At 54.6% G+C, this 21,217-nt stretch overlaps 1 protein-coding gene across 1 annotated transcript in view; it reads right to left on the reverse strand.

Annotated features, from left to right (window-relative positions):
* Positions 1 to 1,120: 1,120 nt before the first annotated feature.
* Positions 1,121 to 21,217, reverse strand: part of CUNH1orf127 (chromosome unknown C1orf127 homolog) — a 140,320-nt gene continuing 120,223 nt past the window's right edge. The window contains 1 exon segment of the mRNA XM_040645540.1: positions 1,121 to 1,406. Within this exon segment, the coding sequence (XP_040501474.1) occupies positions 1,121 to 1,406 (286 nt within the window).

The raw sequence follows: 21,217 nt of genomic DNA on the forward strand, positions 1-21,217 counted from the left end.
TGCCACCGAGTAAAAATAAACCGGCCGCCGCTCCGCCCGGCCGGCTCACCCCGGGCGCACGACTCGGCCCCCTGCCCCGGGAGCTCCCCGACTGTCGGTCCGACCCGATCCCCCATTCCCGCGCGCCCCCTGGAGCCCCGCTTCGCGACACTCCTCCGCCAGCCACCACGCGTTCCCTTGCCCTGAAGGTCGACCCCAAGTGACCGGGTGGTCCGACCCTCTTCCCTTCGGTGCCCCCTGCTCCCCTACGAACTACTCTTCTCTCTGTCCTCCGCCTCATGGCTCTTTCTGCCTCGCGTCCCTGGATTCAAGGTTTCCTTTCCCTGTTAAGCCCCGAGGTCACCCTCAGCCCACCCTGGAGGCACAGACCCCGCCAGACCCTCTCCCACCACAGCCGGGCCCCCCGGGAGCGCACCGCTCTACCCGCCTGCCCGGCCGCCAGCCCAACGTCCCACATCCCCGGGCGCAACTTCTCTCCCAGCGCACACAACAACCGCGGCAACTCCCCCGAACTTTTCCCCGGACCCAGGCGGGCTCCGGCGGACAGCCGCATGGCCCTGAGCCGGTGCCCCGGCTCCCTGTGCCCAGCACTAACAGCCCTGCGCCCGGGGAGGCTGGGGTGGGGGTGGGGGGAGCGAGGAGCGCCACTTGCCGCGCCCGGAGCAGCGCACTTGAGACAAACTTCCCAGGCACAAATGAAAAAGGGGGCGCCGCTCCCCCCAGCCAAGCAACCCTTCGCCTTCGTTTTCCCACCCGGAGGCACCCCTTGGCACCCCGCACCTAAGTGAACACTGCCTACCTCTGCCGGCAGCACCTACACCCTGGTATTGGGGCACAAGAGTCGGCTGGAGGGGTTCCCCACCCACCCCTTCCCCTGGGCAAAGTCTTGCAAAGTCACCCCAGGCACCCCTCACCCCTGCCTCCTTCTCTGCCCTGGCGGGCGCTAGTACCCCTGCAGCCGGGGGTGGGGGGAGCGTAGGGGGAAGGAGTGATTACCCGGTATTGGCGAGCACCTGCCCCCCCCCCCAGCCTGCAGCGCGGGGGGCGCCCCCACCCTATTTGCAAAGTCCTGCACTCGCGCCTGGCACCTCCCCCTCTTCTCCCCTACCCCGCCGCCCCCTCAGCTGAAGTAAGTGACCCCCAGGAGCAGCAGCCCTCCCCTCTCCCGGAGCCGCGCGCTGGGCATTCCCCTGGCCACGGCGGGCGACGCACCGCCCCGCGCCCGGATGCCAGCCCTCCGTGCCCCCTGCCTCCCGCACTGCCGGAGTTGGGTGGCAGCCGCCGCGCACAGGCAGGCTGGCTGGCTGGCTCTCTCGCTCGTTCGCTCGCTCGCCCGCTCCCTGCTGCAAGCGGCAGCCCCGGGAGTGGGGGGCTGCACCGGGACAGGGGGCGAGGCGGGGAAGCACCTTGGGAGGCCCCCGGAGCTGAGGGGCGTGGGGGGGCCGCGGCGGAGGCAGCGCCGAGTCTCTTACCTGCACTTGGGGCGGCTTTGGGTGACTTTCCAAGTCCGGGGGAAAAATGTGTGTGTGTTTGGGATGGAGCGCCGCGGGCGCGCATGCGCTGCCCAAAGTTGCCGGATCCCGGATTTTTCGCTCCCAGTCTCCGCTCTCGCCCGCTGTGATTATGGAATTCTCCGCGGCCGAGCGGGCGAGTGGGTGGCATGCAAAACCCGGGCCGGATTACTGGGCCGGGCTCCGCTCCACCCTCACACCCCCAGACCTTCCCCTCCCGGTTTCTTCCCACCCACCGCCCGGGCTGAGCTCGGCTCGCGAGCGCAGCGAGACCGGGCCTGCGGAGGAGCATCTGAGCTCACGGCTCCCTTTTGCGGCTGGAGACGCTTTCTACACCCCCCACCCAGTTGAGTGGAGCTGAGGCTAGGGGACAAGAGAGAAGAAACAGGAGTGGGTTACTTTTCACCTGTTCAGATCCCCGAGAGCCAGTCTGCTTCCCACTTTCCCACTAAAGACCTAGCTCTTTTCTGCAAGTTAGAATGTTAGAATTGTCGAACCCAAAGGAACGTGATGTTCTCACTGTTTGATATCTGCTTTGCACTTACTCTTTGCAAGGGAGTTTTTCATTCAGTCCATTGTGCAAGAAATAAATCCTTAAGTGCGCAAGATAGGCCGTGAAGAATGAACCTGGCTGGGGGTGGAGGGGGTGCGAAGGTGTAAAGGTAATGAACATTAAAACAAATGAATAATATTATTTCAGAGAGTGAAAGGATCCGTGAAGAAAATAAAGCAAGGCAATTGGATAACGTGTTTTGGGAGAGCTCATTTACCCCTCCCAGTTGACGGAGGAGGGCCTCTTTGAGGGGGGGATCCTTCCAACTATACTGGAGAAGCCCCCCCTTTTCTCCTTTTGTCCCCGTTGCCCACCTCCCAGTTGGTCTGAGGTGGCCACACCAGGCTGAGCCTGGAGGTCAGCTGCAGTCTTGACACCGTGGTTCGGGTCCTGCCTTTCTCCACCAGGCCACCCCTGTCCCAGGACTGAGCTAGTCACTGTACCTGTTTTTCCTTCTTAACAAGGACATGATGGAAATAACATCAGACGTGAGAGAAATGGGTAAACACTGGGATGGTGAGAGAAGTGAAAAACTGACCACAATAGTAAACGAAATAGCTAAATGATTTGTTGAATAACTGAATACAAATTCAAAGTATGACCCACCGTTTGAAGAAGTGTTCAACAGAATGCATTAAACTAAGAGGAAATGCCACAGGCTGCTAAATGGTGTTGCAGGCTGGTAGACTTTGGGACCAAATCTGCAAGGTTTCGGCAAAGCATCTCAGTACCGGAAGTTTCCAGAAGCCCTGGATGGTAATTGCCCAAGACAGACATCCGCTGGGATGCGTTCCATGCCCCGCCTTAAGCTGGAAGTTAATTGGTAAATGCATAGAGACTGGGGACTCCATGGCCCTCTGGCCCTGAGGTGGCCAGGATTTGCCCTGTCCCCTAATAAAGCCTCCAGATTTGAGAGAGGAGGCCCAACCATCCCCTTATCCCATAGTTGCTGAGTGATCTCTCCTTGTTTTAGACCAGCTGAGGGAAAAAACAAAACAAAACCAAAAAACCTCAAAAATACAGCTTGTCTCCTTCCCACCTAGAATGGGTCTGAGAATCCCATGTTTGGGATTTGTCCACACAGGAAGGCCAGATTTGGGGGTGAGACACACCTCAAGGTTCAGAGAGTTTTCTCCCCTCTTTAATCTCGTAATTAGCGGGAAGCGGCAACACATCGATGATTAATCAACAGTCCCCATGGACCACTGACCCATTACTCTCCATTGCTGCCCCACACCATCAAATCGGTCCTCGGTTTCAGGAGTTGGCTTGCTGGCCTACCTCACATAAGATCCTTGTGTCTGGTGACTCAGCAGAACACACAGCCCCAAAGATCTCAAGGCCAATCCTGCCATTCTCCAGAAGGAGAAACTGAGGCACAGTGATGGTAATGACCTGAGTAGTGGTGAGGGAGGTTTTCTAGCTTTTGATTTGAGGCTAATTCCACTCCTGGGGCTGCATGAGGAAGTGGGCCACGGCTTGTGCTTTGGGGTCAGACCCTAGCTACTCACCAGCGGGGTGACCTTGAGTAAGGTATTTGACCCCTCTGTGCCTCAGTTTCCTCAACCGTAAAATGGGGATAATAATAGTACTACTGTCTGGGCTTGTTGTGAGGCTAAAATGAGTTAATGCAGGAAAAGTGCCTGAGCCAAGCGAGTGATCGATAAATGCCAGTAATTGTCATTGCTCCTTGGGACATCCGGTGCTCCCTCTACTTCTCATTTCTTCCAGTCCTCTCTCCCTTCCTTCTCCTCTGTCCTTTTCCTCCTCCAGAGGGGCCGAGGAGTCCTGCATGCACACTTTCATTCAGCAGGGTTTCCCCGTGCCCCGGGTGAAGAGCAGTTTCTTTTCAGGGAAGACACAAATGAAGGAGACAGGCCTCACCCCCCTCCCAACAGTCATGTCTCAAGCACCAAACTTTTATTAAGACATTTATTTTTCCCTCCATGTTTTCTCAGATACTTTGCAATTCTCCCATCCTCCAGGGAGTCTTTCTACCTCCTCTGAAGGAACCTCATCTGGGACGGGGAGGGGGAGGCTGGAAACCGTGGCAAGAGTGGGAGGGGGAAGAAGACTTTGGGGTGAGGTGAACAGGGATGCTAACTCTTCCTTTCCCAACTACCACCCCCCTCAACTCAAAAAAAAAGTTGTTTTAAACAAAGCAAGGGACTAGGAAAGAACACCATACCCAAAACATAGCCCCTGGTCTCCAAGCCTCTTGCCGTCTTGTTCCCCACCCCCCGCTCCCGTTGCAGAGCCTGAAATCACATGCTCTTTTCCTCATTTGCTTCATTTTAGCATTTCCTGAGCTTTCCCTAAAATAAAATACAAACTCTTCCCCCCGAGGCCCTGGGCCTCCCCTCAGTCACATTGTCCCAACACACTAGCTTCTTGAAGTCCTGGAAAACTAAGCCTGTCCCTACCTCAGGGCCTTTGCACTTGTTCCCTCTGCCTGGAAGGCCCATTCTGATGCTTCCTTGGCATCACTCAGGTCTCTGCTCACATGTCACCTCCTTGGGGAGGCTTTCTCCCTAAAGTAGTTCTCCAGCTTTCTCTCTCACTTTACCCTGTTGGAGTGTTTACAATGATTTTGCTTATTCATTTTGTTCTCATATTTCCTGTCCAGTTGCCCCTGCTAGAATGGGAGCTCCTTGGAGGCAGGGACTTTGTTCTGTGTCCGCTCGTGTCCTCAGCACCTCAAACGGTGCCTGGCACATAGTAGGCCTTCACTCTCTGTGAGTCAGACACCAAGTCAAGATAAGCCTACATGGCCCCTGTCCTCAAGGAGCCTATGCTGCAGGAGAATAACTACAAGGTTCCTAAGACAAAGTTTGGGGGAAGAAGGAGGAGCTGGTATATCCCAGGAGTTGCCAGAAGTTGCCAGGTTGGCACAGGGGCTTTGCTGAATTTCCTACTCCCTGACCTTAGGCCAGGGGTCAACAGTGAGGATATAGCTGGTTCTGGTGAACCACACCCCAACAGAGGAGTCTCCATAGGCAGGAGGGGAGGTAGGGTCAGCGAAGGACCCTGTAGAGGTCATCTATCTAGCCCCCTGCCTCCACTGAGAGCCTCTTCTGTTTCTGAGTCTCGGGGTGGGGGGAGAAGACCCCCTCCCCCTTCCCTTGCCACCTTCCCCACTGAACTGGGAGCTTCCTGAGTGGATGGTCTGTGCCTTTGTGGCAGAACCCAGGGTGACAAGCCCGGTGCCTGGCACCCAGGAGGCTCCTGATGATTGATTGTTGAACAAAGAAATGTGTGTCTCAGTCTGTGTAATTGGGAAAGACCTGAAAGCAATTACAGCTCAGTTTCCTGGCCACAGTCTTTTGGTTTCTGGTCCTCTGCAGTGACGGAAAGCAACACCTAGCCAGACGTCAATCGTTACTATTTGCCGAGTGGTTGTTAGGCACCGGGCACCAGGCTAAGCACTTGAATCATCTTATTAGACCCTCACAACAACTGTAATGAGGAGGTATATATAATATACCCATTATACAGATGAGGAAGCCAAGGCATAGAGTAACTTTCTCAAAGCTGAACTGGGCTGTCTGACTCCAGAGCCGATGCTTTTCACACTTGGGCCGGGAGGTGACTTAGCCCGGAGCAACAAGCATTTTTTACCCTTACTCTGAGCTCATAAAGAGATGAAACTTGAAGGTGAGTGTGTTGGGAGAGGAGAGAGGAAGGAGAACAGATCCGTCCTTTAACTGTAAATCGTATCTCAATGTTGTAAGAGACAAAAAAGGAACCAAAGAGATTCAGGACCCGGCACCAGATTTTGTATACAGTAGGCACTCAATAAGTGTTGACAAAGAATGATGATTTTTCAGTTAAAAAATTACAGACTAAGTGCTCTGTCTCCCTTTTTCCTAAGCTGCTCCTGGTCTTGAGACTCTCCTCGGGTGAGGTCTCTTTTCTGGGGTCCCTGGGCCTAGCCTGGTGCTAGCATCACAGTAGGTGCTCAATAGATGCTTAGTGACTGAATAATTAAACAAACGCCCGGGATAAGTGATTATGGTGATTACTGGGCAAGTTGTAATTAAAAAAAAAAAAGAAGAAGCTGAGTGCATTTCTTTTATTTACGAATGCCTCTCTTGGGAATCCTGGGAAGGGAGAATGGGAGAGGGGCTTTTTCCCAAAAGCTAAGCATTGTTCCTGAATCCCATCCAAGTCGATGAACTTGACAAATCCTTCCACCCCACCCCCCACCCCCAGTTTCCTCATTCTTTTTGCGAAGTCCATGATTATTTGTTTCTGATTATATATATGAAATACGTGTTTATCGTAGGGAATTCACAAAATACAGATAAACAGGAAGAAGAAAATTTACATCATCTGTAATCCCACCATCCATGAATAATCACTGTTGATGTTTGGGTGTACTTCCTGCCAGTCCTGTTTTGTTTGTTTGTTATATTTCGCTGTGTTTTGTTTTATAAAATTAGAATCGCACCCAACATACCTGTTGTGGGCGGCCGTGGCGTGTTAAGTTGCCATGTGTCTGCAGCGTGGACATTTTCTCACGCCATGGGCTAGCCTTCCACGCCAGGATCCTTGCTGGCTGGATTGTGACGTTTGTGATCATTTGCTTAACCAGTCCCTCACCCTGGGAAATTTTGGACATCAGACTCCTTTCCAAGACTTCCCATGATTCTAAAGAACTCTAATGAATATCCTTGTCCAGAAAGAATCGTGCACCGTCTTTAAAATGGCAGTGTTGAGTCAACAAGGTACATGCATCTCCAAGCTTTTCAGTCCTGTTGCCGGTTGCCCCTTCCCGGGGAAGGCTGTGTGGATTTGCTCTCCCACTGGCCGTGTTCTGTCGGTAAGCTCTCCAACCTTTGGTATTCTCTCCCCCCTACCCTTTTGAACCCCTGTTAATTTAATGGGTGAAAGAGTCTGTGATTCTAGTAATGAATCCTTATTAGAACCACGCTGGCCACAAGCAGGGGCTGTTTCAAGGTTTGAGCGGCCTTGTTCAGACCCGCAGCCTCGGGCAGAGATGAGCAGAAGGGCAGCCTCCTGGAGCTGAGAGCACAGGCCTTTTGCAGAACACCTACCTGAGCCCAGGCTTCTTGGGCAGCCACTCAGCTGTTGGGGGTGGAGGGGCGGGGTCGGTCTCAGTCTTTCAGCCTCCACAGAGATGAGCTCTGGCTTCCTCCTACCTCTCTGCGCCCACACCTTCCAGAAACCTCTCTCGACAGAAGAGCCTTAGGGATTTCTATGCCATAAATACTGTCTGTTTTCCAAGCTCAGGATCAACCCTTTGTACCTGCTTTCTCTTTCCCTGCCTGGGCTCTCACTCAGCTCCCGTTCGAGCTTCTCCTTTCTAGTTCGTTCTAATTAGTTCACTTTCGGGGGGGTTTATGTGTACCCCTGCCTGGTCACGAAGAGAATGGCAGGTGACTAATTCTTTCCCTTTTAGGAAATATTTCTGGTCCCAGGGTTTCTGGTCTCTATGGCCCTTTTCAGTTTGAATATCCTCTGAACCATCTAACTTAAAAAAAAAAAAAGCTTTACATTTCTGAAGAAAGGGGTAATTCACATTCCATGCTAACAGTTCAAGAAACATAGAGAAATACAAATATAAATATAATTCAGAAAATTTAAAACAACAACAACAACAACAACCGTGATCAGAGAGTTATGTATTTGGGTGTGAATTGGATTTAAAAAACTAGAAGAATGAATTTAAATGAAACCCACCCAGTACCTCTTTTGGGGCCCACCCCAGGGGTTGGCCTGGGCTATTGGAGGATGTGTGTGGATAGGAGTGACTTTCATGCCTAGCAGTGAGGTGTGCATCTGATTTTATCTGTGACAGGAGAGTGTATGTCTGAGTGTGTCCACACGTGTGGGATTCCATGTCCCTTTAAAGGAGGGTTTGGTCATGGAGGTATGGCCGCGTGCTGTTTGCACACCGCAAGATCGTGCTCATGCTGTCAGCAGACACCTGAATGCAGAGAAGTACAGCCAGGTGAAGGGCAGGGCTGACTGCTGACATCACCTCTTACCCAAAGATCCACGGGCAACACCTGACCCCTCCCATGCCTGCCAGGGAGGGGCAGGCCTGGCACTGGGGCTCTAGTGAGCCAGGGAAACCCAGTGATGGAGAAGCAGAAGGGACCACCCGTGCTCAGAGCAAAAGCCACGCTCCCACGGCCACCACGGACCCCGTTCCTGCCACAGACCACGTGCACCCCTATCGCCCCTGCCCCTTCCTCTCCGCCTTGCCCAGATCTGTAATCGGTGCAGAGCTTTGGGGGCAGGGGCAGAACGGACTGGTCATGGTAGTGCTGCCTCGGCCCCGGGATGTAATCCCGCCTGAGGTTGGCGTGGCTCAGCCACGGCCAGAGGAACCTGCTCTGAGATTCCGGAAGTAGCCATCTTTCCTCCCGACTGGCACCTGTGCAGGTGCCAGCCACCGCCCATGGCACGCTGTCTCACAGAGGGCGGGGCTGGCCGGGGAGGCAGGAAAGAGCTGTTTTGCTGATGAGGTGCCTTCGTGTCACAAGGACAGGAGTGCCAGGTAGCTGAATGTGGGTGGGGGAGGGCTGCCCTGCTGTGCCAGCCTGGCCGGGATGTGAGCGACGGCCCGCCCACCTCTCCAGCCTCACCTCTCAACATTCTCTCTATTGCGTACTTGCACACCCTCTGCTCCAGCCACACGGAGCTGCTTAAAGATCCCCCGGGCCTTTGTCCAAGCTGTTCCACCTGCCCTGAAGGCCTTTCTTCCCTTTATTTACCTGTCCTGCTCCCACCTGCCCATTAAGACCAAAATGATATCACCTCTTCCAGGAAGTCTTCCCTGACGTCCCCCTGTCCCAAATTGGCTTGGATGCTGCTTTCTGGGCTCCCACCCCGCCCCTTGTTTCTCTGTCCCAGCACTTATCACACTGTATTATAATTATCTCCTCATAGCCGACTGTGTGTGATTTTTAAATCTATGTTTAAATAATATTGGAGCGTGGATTTCTGAATTGGGTAAGGTGGCTTCAAATCCTGGCTCTGCTACTTACTAGCTTACTACATACTAACCGTATGACCTTGGGCAGGTTCCTGACCTCCCTCAGCTCTACAGTACCCATCTGTAAAATGGCAACAAAATCAGTATCTGCTTCACACGGCACTGTCAGAAGAATCAATGGAGATAATTCATGCAAAACACTTAGCCTGGATTCATACATAATAACTGTTGTTTTTATTATTCCCAAAATCTAGCAAAATGCTCAGAAAATGTCAGGTGAACAAGCAGCACCTGTGTTTGGTGTACGTGTGTGTGGCTGTGTGGTATATACCAGAGCACGGGGGGAGGACCGGCCTCTGGAAGGAGGCAGGTCCTATATGGATATGTGTGTCCACTCTGAAGGGTAATGGGCTGGTTATTTATGGTCATGGCTTAAGAAAAAAAAAAAAGACAAACCAGTGTTCAGTAATGACAAAGTAATTACCTTTTTATTATTTTTTCAATAGGATTCAGAGGGAGCGTGGGCCTTGGCTATGGCCAGAACAGCCGGCTTTGGGAATATCCTGATGCTTTGATCTACCCCCATTCCAACTGCCCAGCCAGGGAAATGCTGGAGAGGGCTAGGGGTCCTCCAGAGCCAGGGGGGCGGGGAGTCGGGGACAGACGGAGAGGGGCTGCCCAGACTACAAAATAAGGAGCTCCAGAGGTAGAATTCTTCTGAGTTCCGGCTGAGTTGTCTGAATCGAAGGGACAAGACTTTGAGCCTAGAACATTTAATAGAGAACATTCCAGAGGAGGCCATTGAGGCCCAGGGAGAGGAAGCCACATATCACCTGGGACCATGCAACAAGTTAGTGGCAAGCAAGTTAGAGCGGGAGCAGAGCTCCGGTCCTCCAACCCCAGACCAGTGCTCTTTCCCACATGACTCACTTGACCATAGGGCCTTCTTGGCCCCAGAGCTCTGCCTCAAATTTCTACCTGGAAAGGGTCTGATTTGCCAGAAGGTGATTTTTCCTGGGTCCTTCAGGAGATTGTTGGAGACGCCAGATGTTAAGTAAACTACACTGTGATTGGCTTATCTATCGGGTAGTAAGCTAATGGCCAGTAAGGAGATCAGCTTTAGCCTCTATCCATCCGCCCATCCATCCACCCCCCACTCACTGATCCATCTATCTTACAGCTATCTGGTGAGTGCCCCCGTGTACCAGGGACCTTTCTAGAACCTGAGTATCTGGGGATGCTGAGATGTACAGAACGAAATACCAGGAATAGGCTGTGAAGAAAAGTCAGTGTCCCGGGAGGTTTCTCAAAGACACCTAGAGATAAGTGCAAGTACATGACGGTGGCCCGAGAGGGAGTCAAGCCCCCAGAGTTCCAGGTGCAGCTCTGTCACTAGCTTGCTGGGGTGAATTGGATGTGTCCCTGCATTCTCTCTTTGCTATGGTTTCCTCCTCTACCCTTTGAGAGGGTTGGACTAGCTCAGAGGACAGGCAGACACTTTACAGAGAAGATCCCTTGGATGAGTAGCCTTTTGAGAGGAACACTGTGAAGCTCCAGGGGGCAGGGGACAGGAGTTAGTTCCCTTGGTTTACAGTGAGAGGATGAGGAGCAGAAAATTCTGGAAGAATAAAGAAGAGGCAATAAAGGGTAGAGAGTGTGTTCCAGCTCCACCCTGCTCTATGGGTCTTCAAACCATTGCTCTGCTATTCTGACCCTGCCTGTGGGTCTCCTAAAGCTGGGTGTCTGATCCCAGGTAACTGACAAGGCCCCTGTCCCTTTGTCCTCCCTTCCGCCCCACCTCCCAGCCCCTGCCTCCTCACAGCTGTGATAACCCACACGTAGCACTCTGCCCTCTGGAATTTATTTTAAGGTCTTGGCTGTTTATTTATTTTATTTAGAGATTTCTCGGTGCTTTGAGGGGAGGAAAATTCGAATGGGGTGATTATGAAATACTATTTCACCTCACTGTTCATTCACAACAAACAAAGAGAAATGATTGGTGATTAAAAATGCATTCTCTCTGCTTGTTTTCTTTTGTTTTACCATTATGGAAATATTATAAATACTGAATACTAATCTGGACCTGCGGGGACCTCACAGACCTTCCAGAAACCAAGGTTCCTTCCTGCTCTTCCCTGGGACAACCTCATGCTGTCCTCTCAGGCGCAAAACCCTCCCCAGAGGGTCCCAGGCAGGCCAGGAGGCCCCGGCGCTCAGTCCTCACCGGACACGTGGAAGAGTCTCCCCCATTTCCTTGTCCTGGCTCCCTGCTGAAGCAGAACCAGTCAGAGAGGGCAGAGCCGTGACTATCAAGAGCACTTGATATCGATAGTCCAAAAGTCACGACCGTGGGGTTTTACTCCCAGAGTCAGGCTGCCCGAGCCCCACTCCCTGCCTCACCACTTCCTGGCTGTGTGACCTTGAGGACGTTGCTCCACCTCTCTGAGCTTCCGTTTTGTCCTCTGTAAGATGGGGGTGAAAGTGGTACGCACCTCAGGATTGCTTTGAGGATTCGATGGAATCATACCTTCTTAGCACAGGGCCTGGCAGACCAAAGTGCTTCTAAATGTTGGTTCCCAGAGTGATTAATACTCTTTACCCTTCTTTTGGGGGCTCAGTTTCTCCCTCCGGAAGGGGAGAGAGCTGCGCTGGTGGTTGTCTCAGTACCCCCAGCTCCGGGGGGCGAGGCTCCCGCCTCCAGGATGGGGTGCAGTGGGGACATCCTCACCCACCTTGACTCTCAGTCAGAGGCCTTGGCTCCTTCCTGGGAATGCAGCCGGCACCTGTTCGGAAGCCGCCTATTCAGAGCCTGCTTTCCACGGCCTCTTTTTGAGCCATAAACCCAGCACTTCCCCATTTATGTCAATCACAAACAAATAAATAAGAGCCAAAGGGCCCGATCCAATTCCAAAGTGTTACACCAAGTCCAGATAAACAGCGAGCTCTGTGGCGTCCGCGTTTCTTTTATCTTTCACTTTATTTAACCAAATTAACTGCTCTCCATGTCCCCTGCGTGTGAGTGTCTCTCTCTGTCATATAAAATACAATCACGCCTGCTTGCTACATGTTTCAGATACTTTATCATTAACATCAATTCCAGCCAAATTAGGAGTTTCTCCCAACATAATTGCCCTTCCCATTATCCAGCACTTTATTTTTTCAAAGCACTTTCCAACCATTAATTAGTTAACCCTTAGGACGCCCCAGAGCCGGAGCTCAATGTCACCCTCCCTGTCTCCCAGCTGGGAGGGGGGGGTGGGGGTCAGGTGGTTTGTTGGAAGTCACCCTGGATGTGGGGGCTGGGGGCTAGGGTGGGACCTTGGAAATCCTCCCTCCAGCCTCAGACACTCCGTCTCAGCTGGCCGGGTCCAGGCCGGGGCTGCAACCGACTTTCATCTGATCTGAGCTGGCAGGGCCCGGGGGTCCTCAACACCTTTAAGTCTGCAGAATATAAAAGAGTGTGGCTGGTGGGTGGCACCTTCTTTGCAGTGGGGAGCCCCAGGGCAAAGGGAGGAGAGAACAAGACACCCTTTGGAATGTCCAGAAAGTGAGGTGCCTTTGGCATTACGGTTATGGTTGCTGATAACCAAAGTTAGGGGGCTGGGGGGGGTAACTGGACGATGGGCTCTCTTGGGTGCCCATTCCAGAAGTGGCTGCGGCTACCACAGGGGGTCCAGCTCTCTCTCATTCTGCCAGTGCTTTGTCCCTCCCTTGGCTGGGTGTAGCCACGGTCTCCATGGGTCCCACGTAGGTGGGCAAATTAAGATTTGGTGCAGATATCCTGGGAAGATTCAGGGGGAGCCATCTGGGGAAAACAAAATGATTTATTTCTTGGACCGTGTTCTGCCTTGTCAAGATGAACTCTGCCGGCGGCTGTTAGGGATACGCTGTCGAACCACCAATATTTTACATTTACAGCCTCTCCGTCGTCCTAACTTCTTTAATGATTTTTTTTTCTTAAAATACATGAACTGGCTCCCACAGGGACATTGCCAGGAACCTTCAGAGAGGTTGTCCAAGCTTCTCGTTACCTCGGAGCCCAGTGAGCTTCCCAGTGCTTCTGTTCCCGCAGCTCCCCTTCCTTCCCGTTGCCTCGAGGCTGGGGCCACGCTTGCTAAGACAGTGCTGCAGATAGGACACCAGCTACCAGCCTGGGGGCTTGCCTCTGCCCTCCCCCCACTTTTCCCGCGCTACCGTGCTGGGTGCAGGGAGATTTTCCAGGCCGAGGAACAGACTCCTCAGAGCGCACACCGACTGCTTGGTCCCTGCGGTCAGACACCTTGGGGTCTGAATCCCAGGTCTGCCCCTTACTAGCAGTTTGACCTTGGGCAAGGTGACCTCTCTACGCCTCCGTGTTTCAACTGTCAAGTGGAGTAGTTTGGAGGGCGGTAGGGGGGAGAGGAAGCCCTTGAGGGGCTCAGCACCCCGCCCTTGGATGTGAGCTATCCTTTTGGTCGAGGAGCAGATCATAGGCTGTATTACGACTTTCACTCTTCCAGCCTCCAGTCTTTGGTTGTGTCTCCATCCACTTTCCTTCAGGCTCCGGTCTCGATCTGTAAAGCAAGGTGATGGGATTAGACCATACCCTCGTTCTCAAACCCTTCATCTCCTAGAAGAGAGTAGGTACCTAGAGCGGGTGAGATGTGGTTGGCCCCCATGTGTTCCCTTCCATGAGGCCCCCCTGCACAAGGGCCCTCCATTGCCACTTGCCAGAAGCACCTTGAGGGCAAGGACGATGTCTGGTCCGTCCAGCGTTGCACCCCGTGCCGGGCAGGCAGCCGCTACTCCATAGACACAGTGAATACTCAAACTGACCATGGGACACTGCGCTCTTCCTTCTGAGCTGGGCTTTTTTTTTTTTTTTTTTTTCCTTTTCATCTCTCTTAAACCTCTGGAGCTCTGTGCAATAAAAGCTTGAGACCAACATAAGCCATGGGGGACTCTTTCCTCACTCCCCCTGCCTTTGTAGCTTCACTGAAAACGAAGAGCCCACTCATGACCCTCTAAGCACCAACTTGCCTGCACCTCGCCTTCGTCTGCTCACTTAGTCACTCAGTCAACATTCACCGAGGGCTCGGGGCAGCCGGCCTGGGTTTGAATCTTAGCTCGACCCCTTTGCAGCTGGAAGAACTTAGGTAAGAGACTTCACCACACTGTTCCCGGGATTCCCCATCTGTAGGAGGGCAGAAGAGCGCCCATCTCGCCAACAAGCAGGTCCATGGTGAGAAGGAGCTGAGATAGAGGGCATGCCCGGTGCTTAGCACAGTCCCTGGCATGTAGTAGGCCCTGCAAAAATGGCAGGGATTTTTATGAAGGGTAAGACTCAGTGTTAGGACCACAGTGGCTGCAGCTGAATTTGAGTCCCTGTCTGTGAAGATTGCTGTAGCGGATAAAGATTTCTGTAGGACCATCAGCCAATTTTGGTTCCTAAATAACACAGTCCCTGAAGTTTTATGACCTGCTATCAATTTACAGAGCACTCAACTGGAGACACTGTCTCCTGCAGGACTGCCTTCCTCCTTTCACCTACGAAAATCAAAGCTCAGAGAGGTTGTGTGGCTTTCTTCAGGTCACGGAGCAGAGACATGTGTTTCGTTGGAGAACCTCAGACTCCACTTCTAGCACCTCCCTCTACCACTCCCCTACTCTGCCTACAGCCCACCCCCAGCCTCTACCCCTTGATAATATCTTTCACTTAAACAGGTGTAGCCTGGGACCTTCTCTGGCACCTTTGGATGGTTGACTAGCATTCTATGGGGCTGAGATGCACCCCCCCCAAGACCCACCACTGCAGGGGGGGCTATGCTAGAGACCCCACCGATGCCTCTTCTGTGACAGCAAGCGATGACAACCATCCCTGGGCCCCAGCATTTCCAGGTGATGCTGAGGGAGAATGAACATGCCAAAGGGTTTGGAAAAGAAGGACCAGATTTGGCTATACCTGCCCTCTGGCTCCCCTGACAAGGACCCGTGGAGATGCTTAGTCATGTCCCTAAGTCCTGGCACAACCCCAGTGGCCAAGGGATGGAGCCACCTTTCCAGGTGGGTCCTGTGAGCAAAGCTGGGCTGTGAGTAATGGAGGTAGGGCCACCTGCCTGGCCAGGAGCCCCCCTCCCCCAGTTCTCCTGGGGCCCCTGCTTCCCCCCCCTCCCACCAATACCCAGCAGTGTGGGGCTCAGCCTGTGGCAGGCCCTGAGCTGAGGTTTTTGACTTACAGCATCTCACTGAAGCCTCCCTCTTCCCCTTTGAGATAGTCTGTCATCATCGCCATTCTACCGATGGTCAGACTACAGCTTAGAGACGTAGAAAAATTTGCTCAACCCTGCCTGCAGCACCCAGGCCTGTGCTGAGCAGTACCTAGTAGACACCTGATAGACATCTGTGGGAGAAATAAAAGCACGACCAAGAGAGTGGATAAATGAAAGAGAATAGCTCCTTTCACTTCGGGGCCAACCACAGGCCAGCCACGGTCTACCGAATTTGTACGAGTTGGCTTGTTCGGTCTCTGCAGCAATCCTACGGGTAGGTACAACGATCGTCACCTCCGTACAACACAAAACAAGACCCAAGGAGATTAAGTGACTCCCTGGGGGCACACAGGTAGCAGTGTGGGGCTGGGAGTCAGGCCCAGACCGTCTAGCTGCCGAGCCCGCCTTGTTACTGCTCTCGGCCGTGGTGGGTGAGTGGGTGTGATGGTGGATGAGGGTTTAGGGGTCTAGGAGCTCTGCCCCCTGGGTTTCTCTCTGCCTCTGCAGCACCGGTGTTCCCAGCTGGCATCCAAGCGAGGGGAAGCGTTTCCTCTAAGTCCTGACCGCTCTCCCAGGCACATTCCCACCGTTACCTACACAGGGAATTAAGACTCAAATCCTCGTTTGACACGATGCAGGAGGATGCTAAGTACTTAAGCACTAATTAATTAGTGAGCTGTACCCGCCGCCACCAGCCGCTGGAGGAAACCTCAAACAGACCCCCAGAGCGAGCACCAGCGCCCTCCCTGCCACAGAGGCCAAGGCACGGGCCAAGCACAAGGGACAGAGAGGAGGGGGCCACACGGGCAGCCCCAGGCCCAACCTCTGCAGAGAAAGCGGTCCAGGCCAGCTCTGACACCTGTCTTCTGGGCTTCAGAAGCCCGTGGGAGCTGGAGTTCTGGGACCCTGTCGTGGCCAGAGCCCTGAACGTTACTCTCCCACGATGAGCAAGCATGCATTTGTCTGACTTCATAACAGGCTCTCAAAGGAAAGCAAGATTCCAGGGGCCACACTGACCTCCCGCATCTGGGGCAATTTCTGGGACCCTTTAGATAAGCCAGAAGCATCTTCCTGCCCCAAACCAGCTGGTATGTGTTTTTCAGGGGTGCGGCCACCCACCGGGCATCCGGGTCCCCCAATACTGGTAGGCAGGGGCACTGTAAAGCCTGCCACACCGAGGGAGCACGAGTTGAGGATTGGGCTATCTCCACCTCTCTTGACCTTGGTCTTACCATCTGTAGTCGGCCAAGGTCTATCTCCCAGATGGGTCTGAGAGTAACTGAAAGCTAGGGCTTTGGAAACCCACTGGCTTTACCTCGCTGCACCGCCCCTTCCCAGCCGCATGACCTCATACAGGTCAATTTCTGAGCCTCCATTTTCTCAGCTGTAAAATGGGTCTCACGGTTGTAATCACTCCATCAATGGTGGCGGTGGTGGTGGTAGCAGGTGCTGTTCACATCATCATCCTCATTGTCTCCAAGGAATCTTCCTTGTTGACTCTCAACTCTTGGAGCCCTGTAGGGCGACCAATCATTCTGTTTGCTCAAGACTGTCCCAGTTCTCGCACTGAAAGTCCCATCATAAGAAACCCCACGGTCCAGAGCAACCTGGGGCAGTTGGTCAAACTCCCTCTTGCCCTAGAGAGGATGGGGGGGGGGAGGCCTGGCGTTGGGGGACAGTCCTGCTTTCCATAACAACTTCTCTCAAGTCAGGACTCCCTCGGACCCCAGTCCCTGAGGGCCCCTCCCCAGAGGTGGCTGGACTTGGGAGGGGCGGACAGGGGGACCCAGAGTGCCCGGCGAAGAACCTGTGGGTGACAGGGCCCCGGGACCGGGATTGCAGCTCTGATAATACCCCAGCCTGCGTCAGCTGTGGGCCCGCCTCCTGCTGTATTTGCTCAGCAACAGCCCAGAAACGGCATTGTTCAGGACAAAAATAAAAAACACTGGGCTGGGGCTTGTTGTTTTTTCTTTGCTGTCCAAATTCCTCTGGGCCCTTGGGAGGGGAGCCCGTGTCTCGGCGCTGCCACCCCGAGGACAGGCAGAGGCAGGATCTGGCCCGCCCAGGTTCTGTTCCCCACCTGGACCCCCAGGAGCGAGGGAACAGGTCCTTAGGCTCCCCGGGTGCGCGAAAGGAGGAGCTTCAGACTGGCAGCAGAGGCAGGACAGTATCTGGCTAAGCTGAAATAACCATCAGTCCAGGCGCTACTGAAGCCTCCCAACTGCGCAGGAAGGAAGTCTCATCCCATTTCACAGAGGAGGAAGTTGAGACTCAGCTCAGCACAGCCAACGTCTAAACCAAAGCCGGGCAGGGAAGGTGGGAGAGGGAATGGCTTCTGTGGCATCTGAGGGGGGGCAGTCTTCCCAGAAGTGGGCTTCCTCTTTATGCCTGTGTTTGCTCATGAAACACCTTCTCGGAGGACTGAGGAAGCAGCCTGGGGGAATGGGGGGGGGCAGCTTTGCCCTTTCTCCAGAACTCTCAGGCCCTCAGAGAGCATGGCTGCCCTCTGTGCCCAGCGCCCACTCTCCCCCAGCTCCAGCCAGGACAAGCCGGAGCCCCCCGCCCAGCGCCCAGGTGGGACGCCCCATGGCCCAGCCCTCTCCCCGTCACTGTGCACAGGAGGGAGGGCAGGAGGTGGCCCGGCTCACCGGCCAAGGCTGGCGGCTTGGCATGCAAATGGGCGTGGGGCAGAGACTGAATGTGCCCTGGGACAGGTGCAGGCACCGACGGAGGCCGGGCAGGGCCAGGCTGGCTGCCGGGCCAGTGCTGCCAGAGCCCCTCCTGCTCTGGACACTTGGAAAGCACCCCTCCCGTTGCCTTCAGATCGGCTCCTCGAGGTCATCTCATCCTCATCCCCATGTTCTGGGAACAGAGGGAAGAAAACTGAGGCTCAGCAGGGGGTAAATGGCAATGGTCACTTAGTGGCAGGGCTTGGGCTCAGGCCTGACTCTCAACATGGCATAACCCGGGTCTGCCCCTTGGTGCGAAGAAGTTGCTCTGGGGTCAGGCCTCTCGGGGTTCAATCCTGACTCGCTCACGGCTGCCACATGAAGGATGTCACTGGTCTGTGCCTCTGTTTCTTCACCTGGAAGATGGGGTGATGACACAAGCTCCTGACGTTGATCACGAGGGCTCGACAAGATAGCGCCAGGCCCGCGGGAGGCGCTCAGCGGAGGGTGGGCCTGTTCTTACCACTGCGGCTGCAGTAATCACATTATTACTTTATGACTCAGGCTGCCTCTTTGAAAGCAGCCAGGCTGGCAGGGGTCCCCCCAGGGCTGGGGGCTCAGTGGGCTTAGGATCCTGTGTCACACTCAAACCCTCTACCTGTTTGTTCTCCCTCCCCCGCTTCTTGGAAGGATTCTTTTCATCCTCAGCCCCCAGTTCTGGACCATTCTAAATGCCCCGGTCTCGCCAGGACCACTCAAGACTATCTTGCCTGTGGCCTGAGCACGTGCATCCTGCTCTGTGGTGGAGGGGGGGGGCAGTGGGGGACAGTGGGGGGACCCTGGCCTGAGACCCCAGACCCAGGTTCTTGCCCCAGCTCCTTCTCACACTTGAGCAAGTCTGGCCCTATTTCCGGGCCTCAGTGTTCCCATTTGGAAGTTGAAGACAAGATTGAACAAGGTCCGGCGGTCCCCAGAGGCTAAGATCTGGAAGCCCCAGGCTTTCCCAGCTGAGGAAGGAAGAGCAGAAGTCCAGCTGTCCTCAGGCTCCTCTAGAACCCTACAGCCGCCCTACAGGACACTGGCCCCTGGCTGGTCCTGCTTACCCGCTGTCCGTGCAACAGTGTCCAGAGCCCATCAGAGGCTCCCTGTGGCCTGGAGGACGATCTGGTCCAGACTCCTTCACACGACTCATGGGGTCCCCCCTAGTGGGGTCTGGCCTCCCTCTCCAACCTTGCCGTCTCCTCTTTCCTCTGTGCCTTCCCCATTCCAACGCTGACCACCTGCTCTCCCTCCAAAGTGCCACGTGATCTTGGTCCCGGCCCCGGCTCATGGCGTGGGTTCCCAGGAATGGCCTTCCTGCCTGCTCCCTGCCCCTACCCTTCCATTGACAGCTCCACAATGAGACGGCTCTGGCTACCTGCCGTAGCCTTGGTTACCCGTCCTTCCTCCAAGCTCCCGGAGACACCTGCTGTTCCTGAACGTAAGACCACCTGGTCCCTGCCCTCAAGAAGCTTAGAATCCAGGAGAGGAAACGAAGCCAACCCACAGGTACTGGATCCTTCATTCATTCACTTCGTTCTTCATCCAGCAAGTACTTTTTGCGGACCTACTATGAGCTGACACCAGGGCTGAACCTGGGGCGGCTGCACCCCTGGGGACTAGAGACCTGGGACCTGGTGGGTACGGGTGGGGGGAACTCGTGCTATTTAGAAAAGTGCTGTGGGAATGTATGAGGTGATGTCCCTCCCTTACGAGGCTGGGCTGTGTGTTACTACTGTTTTCTCTCCCCCCACCCTACATAGCGCGGCACCGGCACCGGGACTGCTCCGCGGGAGGGGCTCAGTCAGCGTGGCTGAAGAGGGCCACACAAGGCACCAAGTCTCCATTAGAGCTTCGCAGGCTCTGGGGGGCTGGGGAGGAGACTGTGGTGGGCTGCAGGAGCCAGAGAGGCCTTTCTGGGGAAGGCTCTAGGAGCTGGGCCTTGAAGACTGTGCAGGGAGGAGGACAGGTGCTCTCCAGGTATGGTGGGGGCAAGGCTCAAGGTGGGGGAGCAGCGGCTGTGGGGTTTTAACAAGGTGGGGGGCATGGGGGCATCGGTACAAACTGCGGGGGTGAGGGTCTTGTCTGCGAATTCTATTTAGGAAAGATCCAGGCTGCCCACCTGGCCACCACCATGCCTGGGAGCCCCTAAGCCCCACTCTAGCTGGGGATGACCGGGAGCCCCAGCTCTTGGGCGCAAGGAAACCAGTGCCTGCAGTCAAAGATGTGGGTGCCCTCCCTCGAGCCCCAGCACATGGGGAGTGCCCTGGGCAGGGCTTGCCCAGGCCTGGCACTCAGGCTGCGCCCTCTGCCCTGGGACGTCCTGTACCAAGAAGGACCTATTAAAGGGACAAAGGTCCTCACAGGGTACAGGCACCCCAGCTTAGCCCTGGCAGCTGGCCCAGGCTCGGGCTGCAGCAGGAACCCCCACTCTCTCAAGGCAGAGAGAGAAAGAGCAGGGTCCTTGGGCTGTCTCCCTGGGGCAGAGCCACACGGTTATGTGAGGCTAGGATGCTGCTTGGCAGGTGCGCCCCGCCTGGCAGAGCACAGGCAGGAGGCAGGAGGCAGAGGACTCCAAATCTGGACCCTGGAATCCAGCAGTCTTGAGTCGGAATCCTGACTGTGTCCCTAACCCGCTGTGTGATCTTGGGCAAGCTGCTTGAACTCTCTGAGCCTTAGTTTGCTCACCTCTGAGTAAAATGGGTTAAGAATAATACCTGTGAGGGGTGCCTGGGTGGCTCAGTCGTTAAGCATCTGCCTTCGGCTCAGGGCGTGATCCCGGGTTCTGGGATCGAGCCCCACATCAGGCTCCTCCACTGGGAGCCTGCTTCTTCCTCTCCCACTCCCCTGCTTGTGTTCCCTCTCTCGCTGGCTGTCTCTCTCTGTCAAATAAATAAATAATATCTTAAAAAAAAAAAGAATAATACCTATTAGTTAAGATTTATCGGGAAAATGGTTGGAACGCTTGCCACAGAGCCTGTCCCCAAAATAGGTGCTCAATTAACAGTGGCCATTGCTTGCTGTTATTTGGAGAGAGGGATGGACAGATGGACACCACAGGTGAGTCTTGGGTGTGTTGTATAGGTTCGCGGAGAAAAGGGAGCAGCTCTGAGATAACTTCGAGAGATGGGAGGCTTCCTCCTTTCCCAAGAGGCCCGCAGGGAGCCAGCCGGGGGCGGGGTGATGAAAGTGGCCGCAGACGCTGTGGGGCTGTCGCACAGAGGTCTCCTGCC

The sequence above is a fragment of the Ursus maritimus genome, unplaced genomic scaffold, assembly GCF_017311325.1.
Source record: "Ursus maritimus isolate PB19 unplaced genomic scaffold, ASM1731132v1 scaffold_32, whole genome shotgun sequence".
In the NCBI taxonomy this organism is placed as follows: domain Eukaryota; kingdom Metazoa; phylum Chordata; class Mammalia; order Carnivora; family Ursidae; genus Ursus; species Ursus maritimus.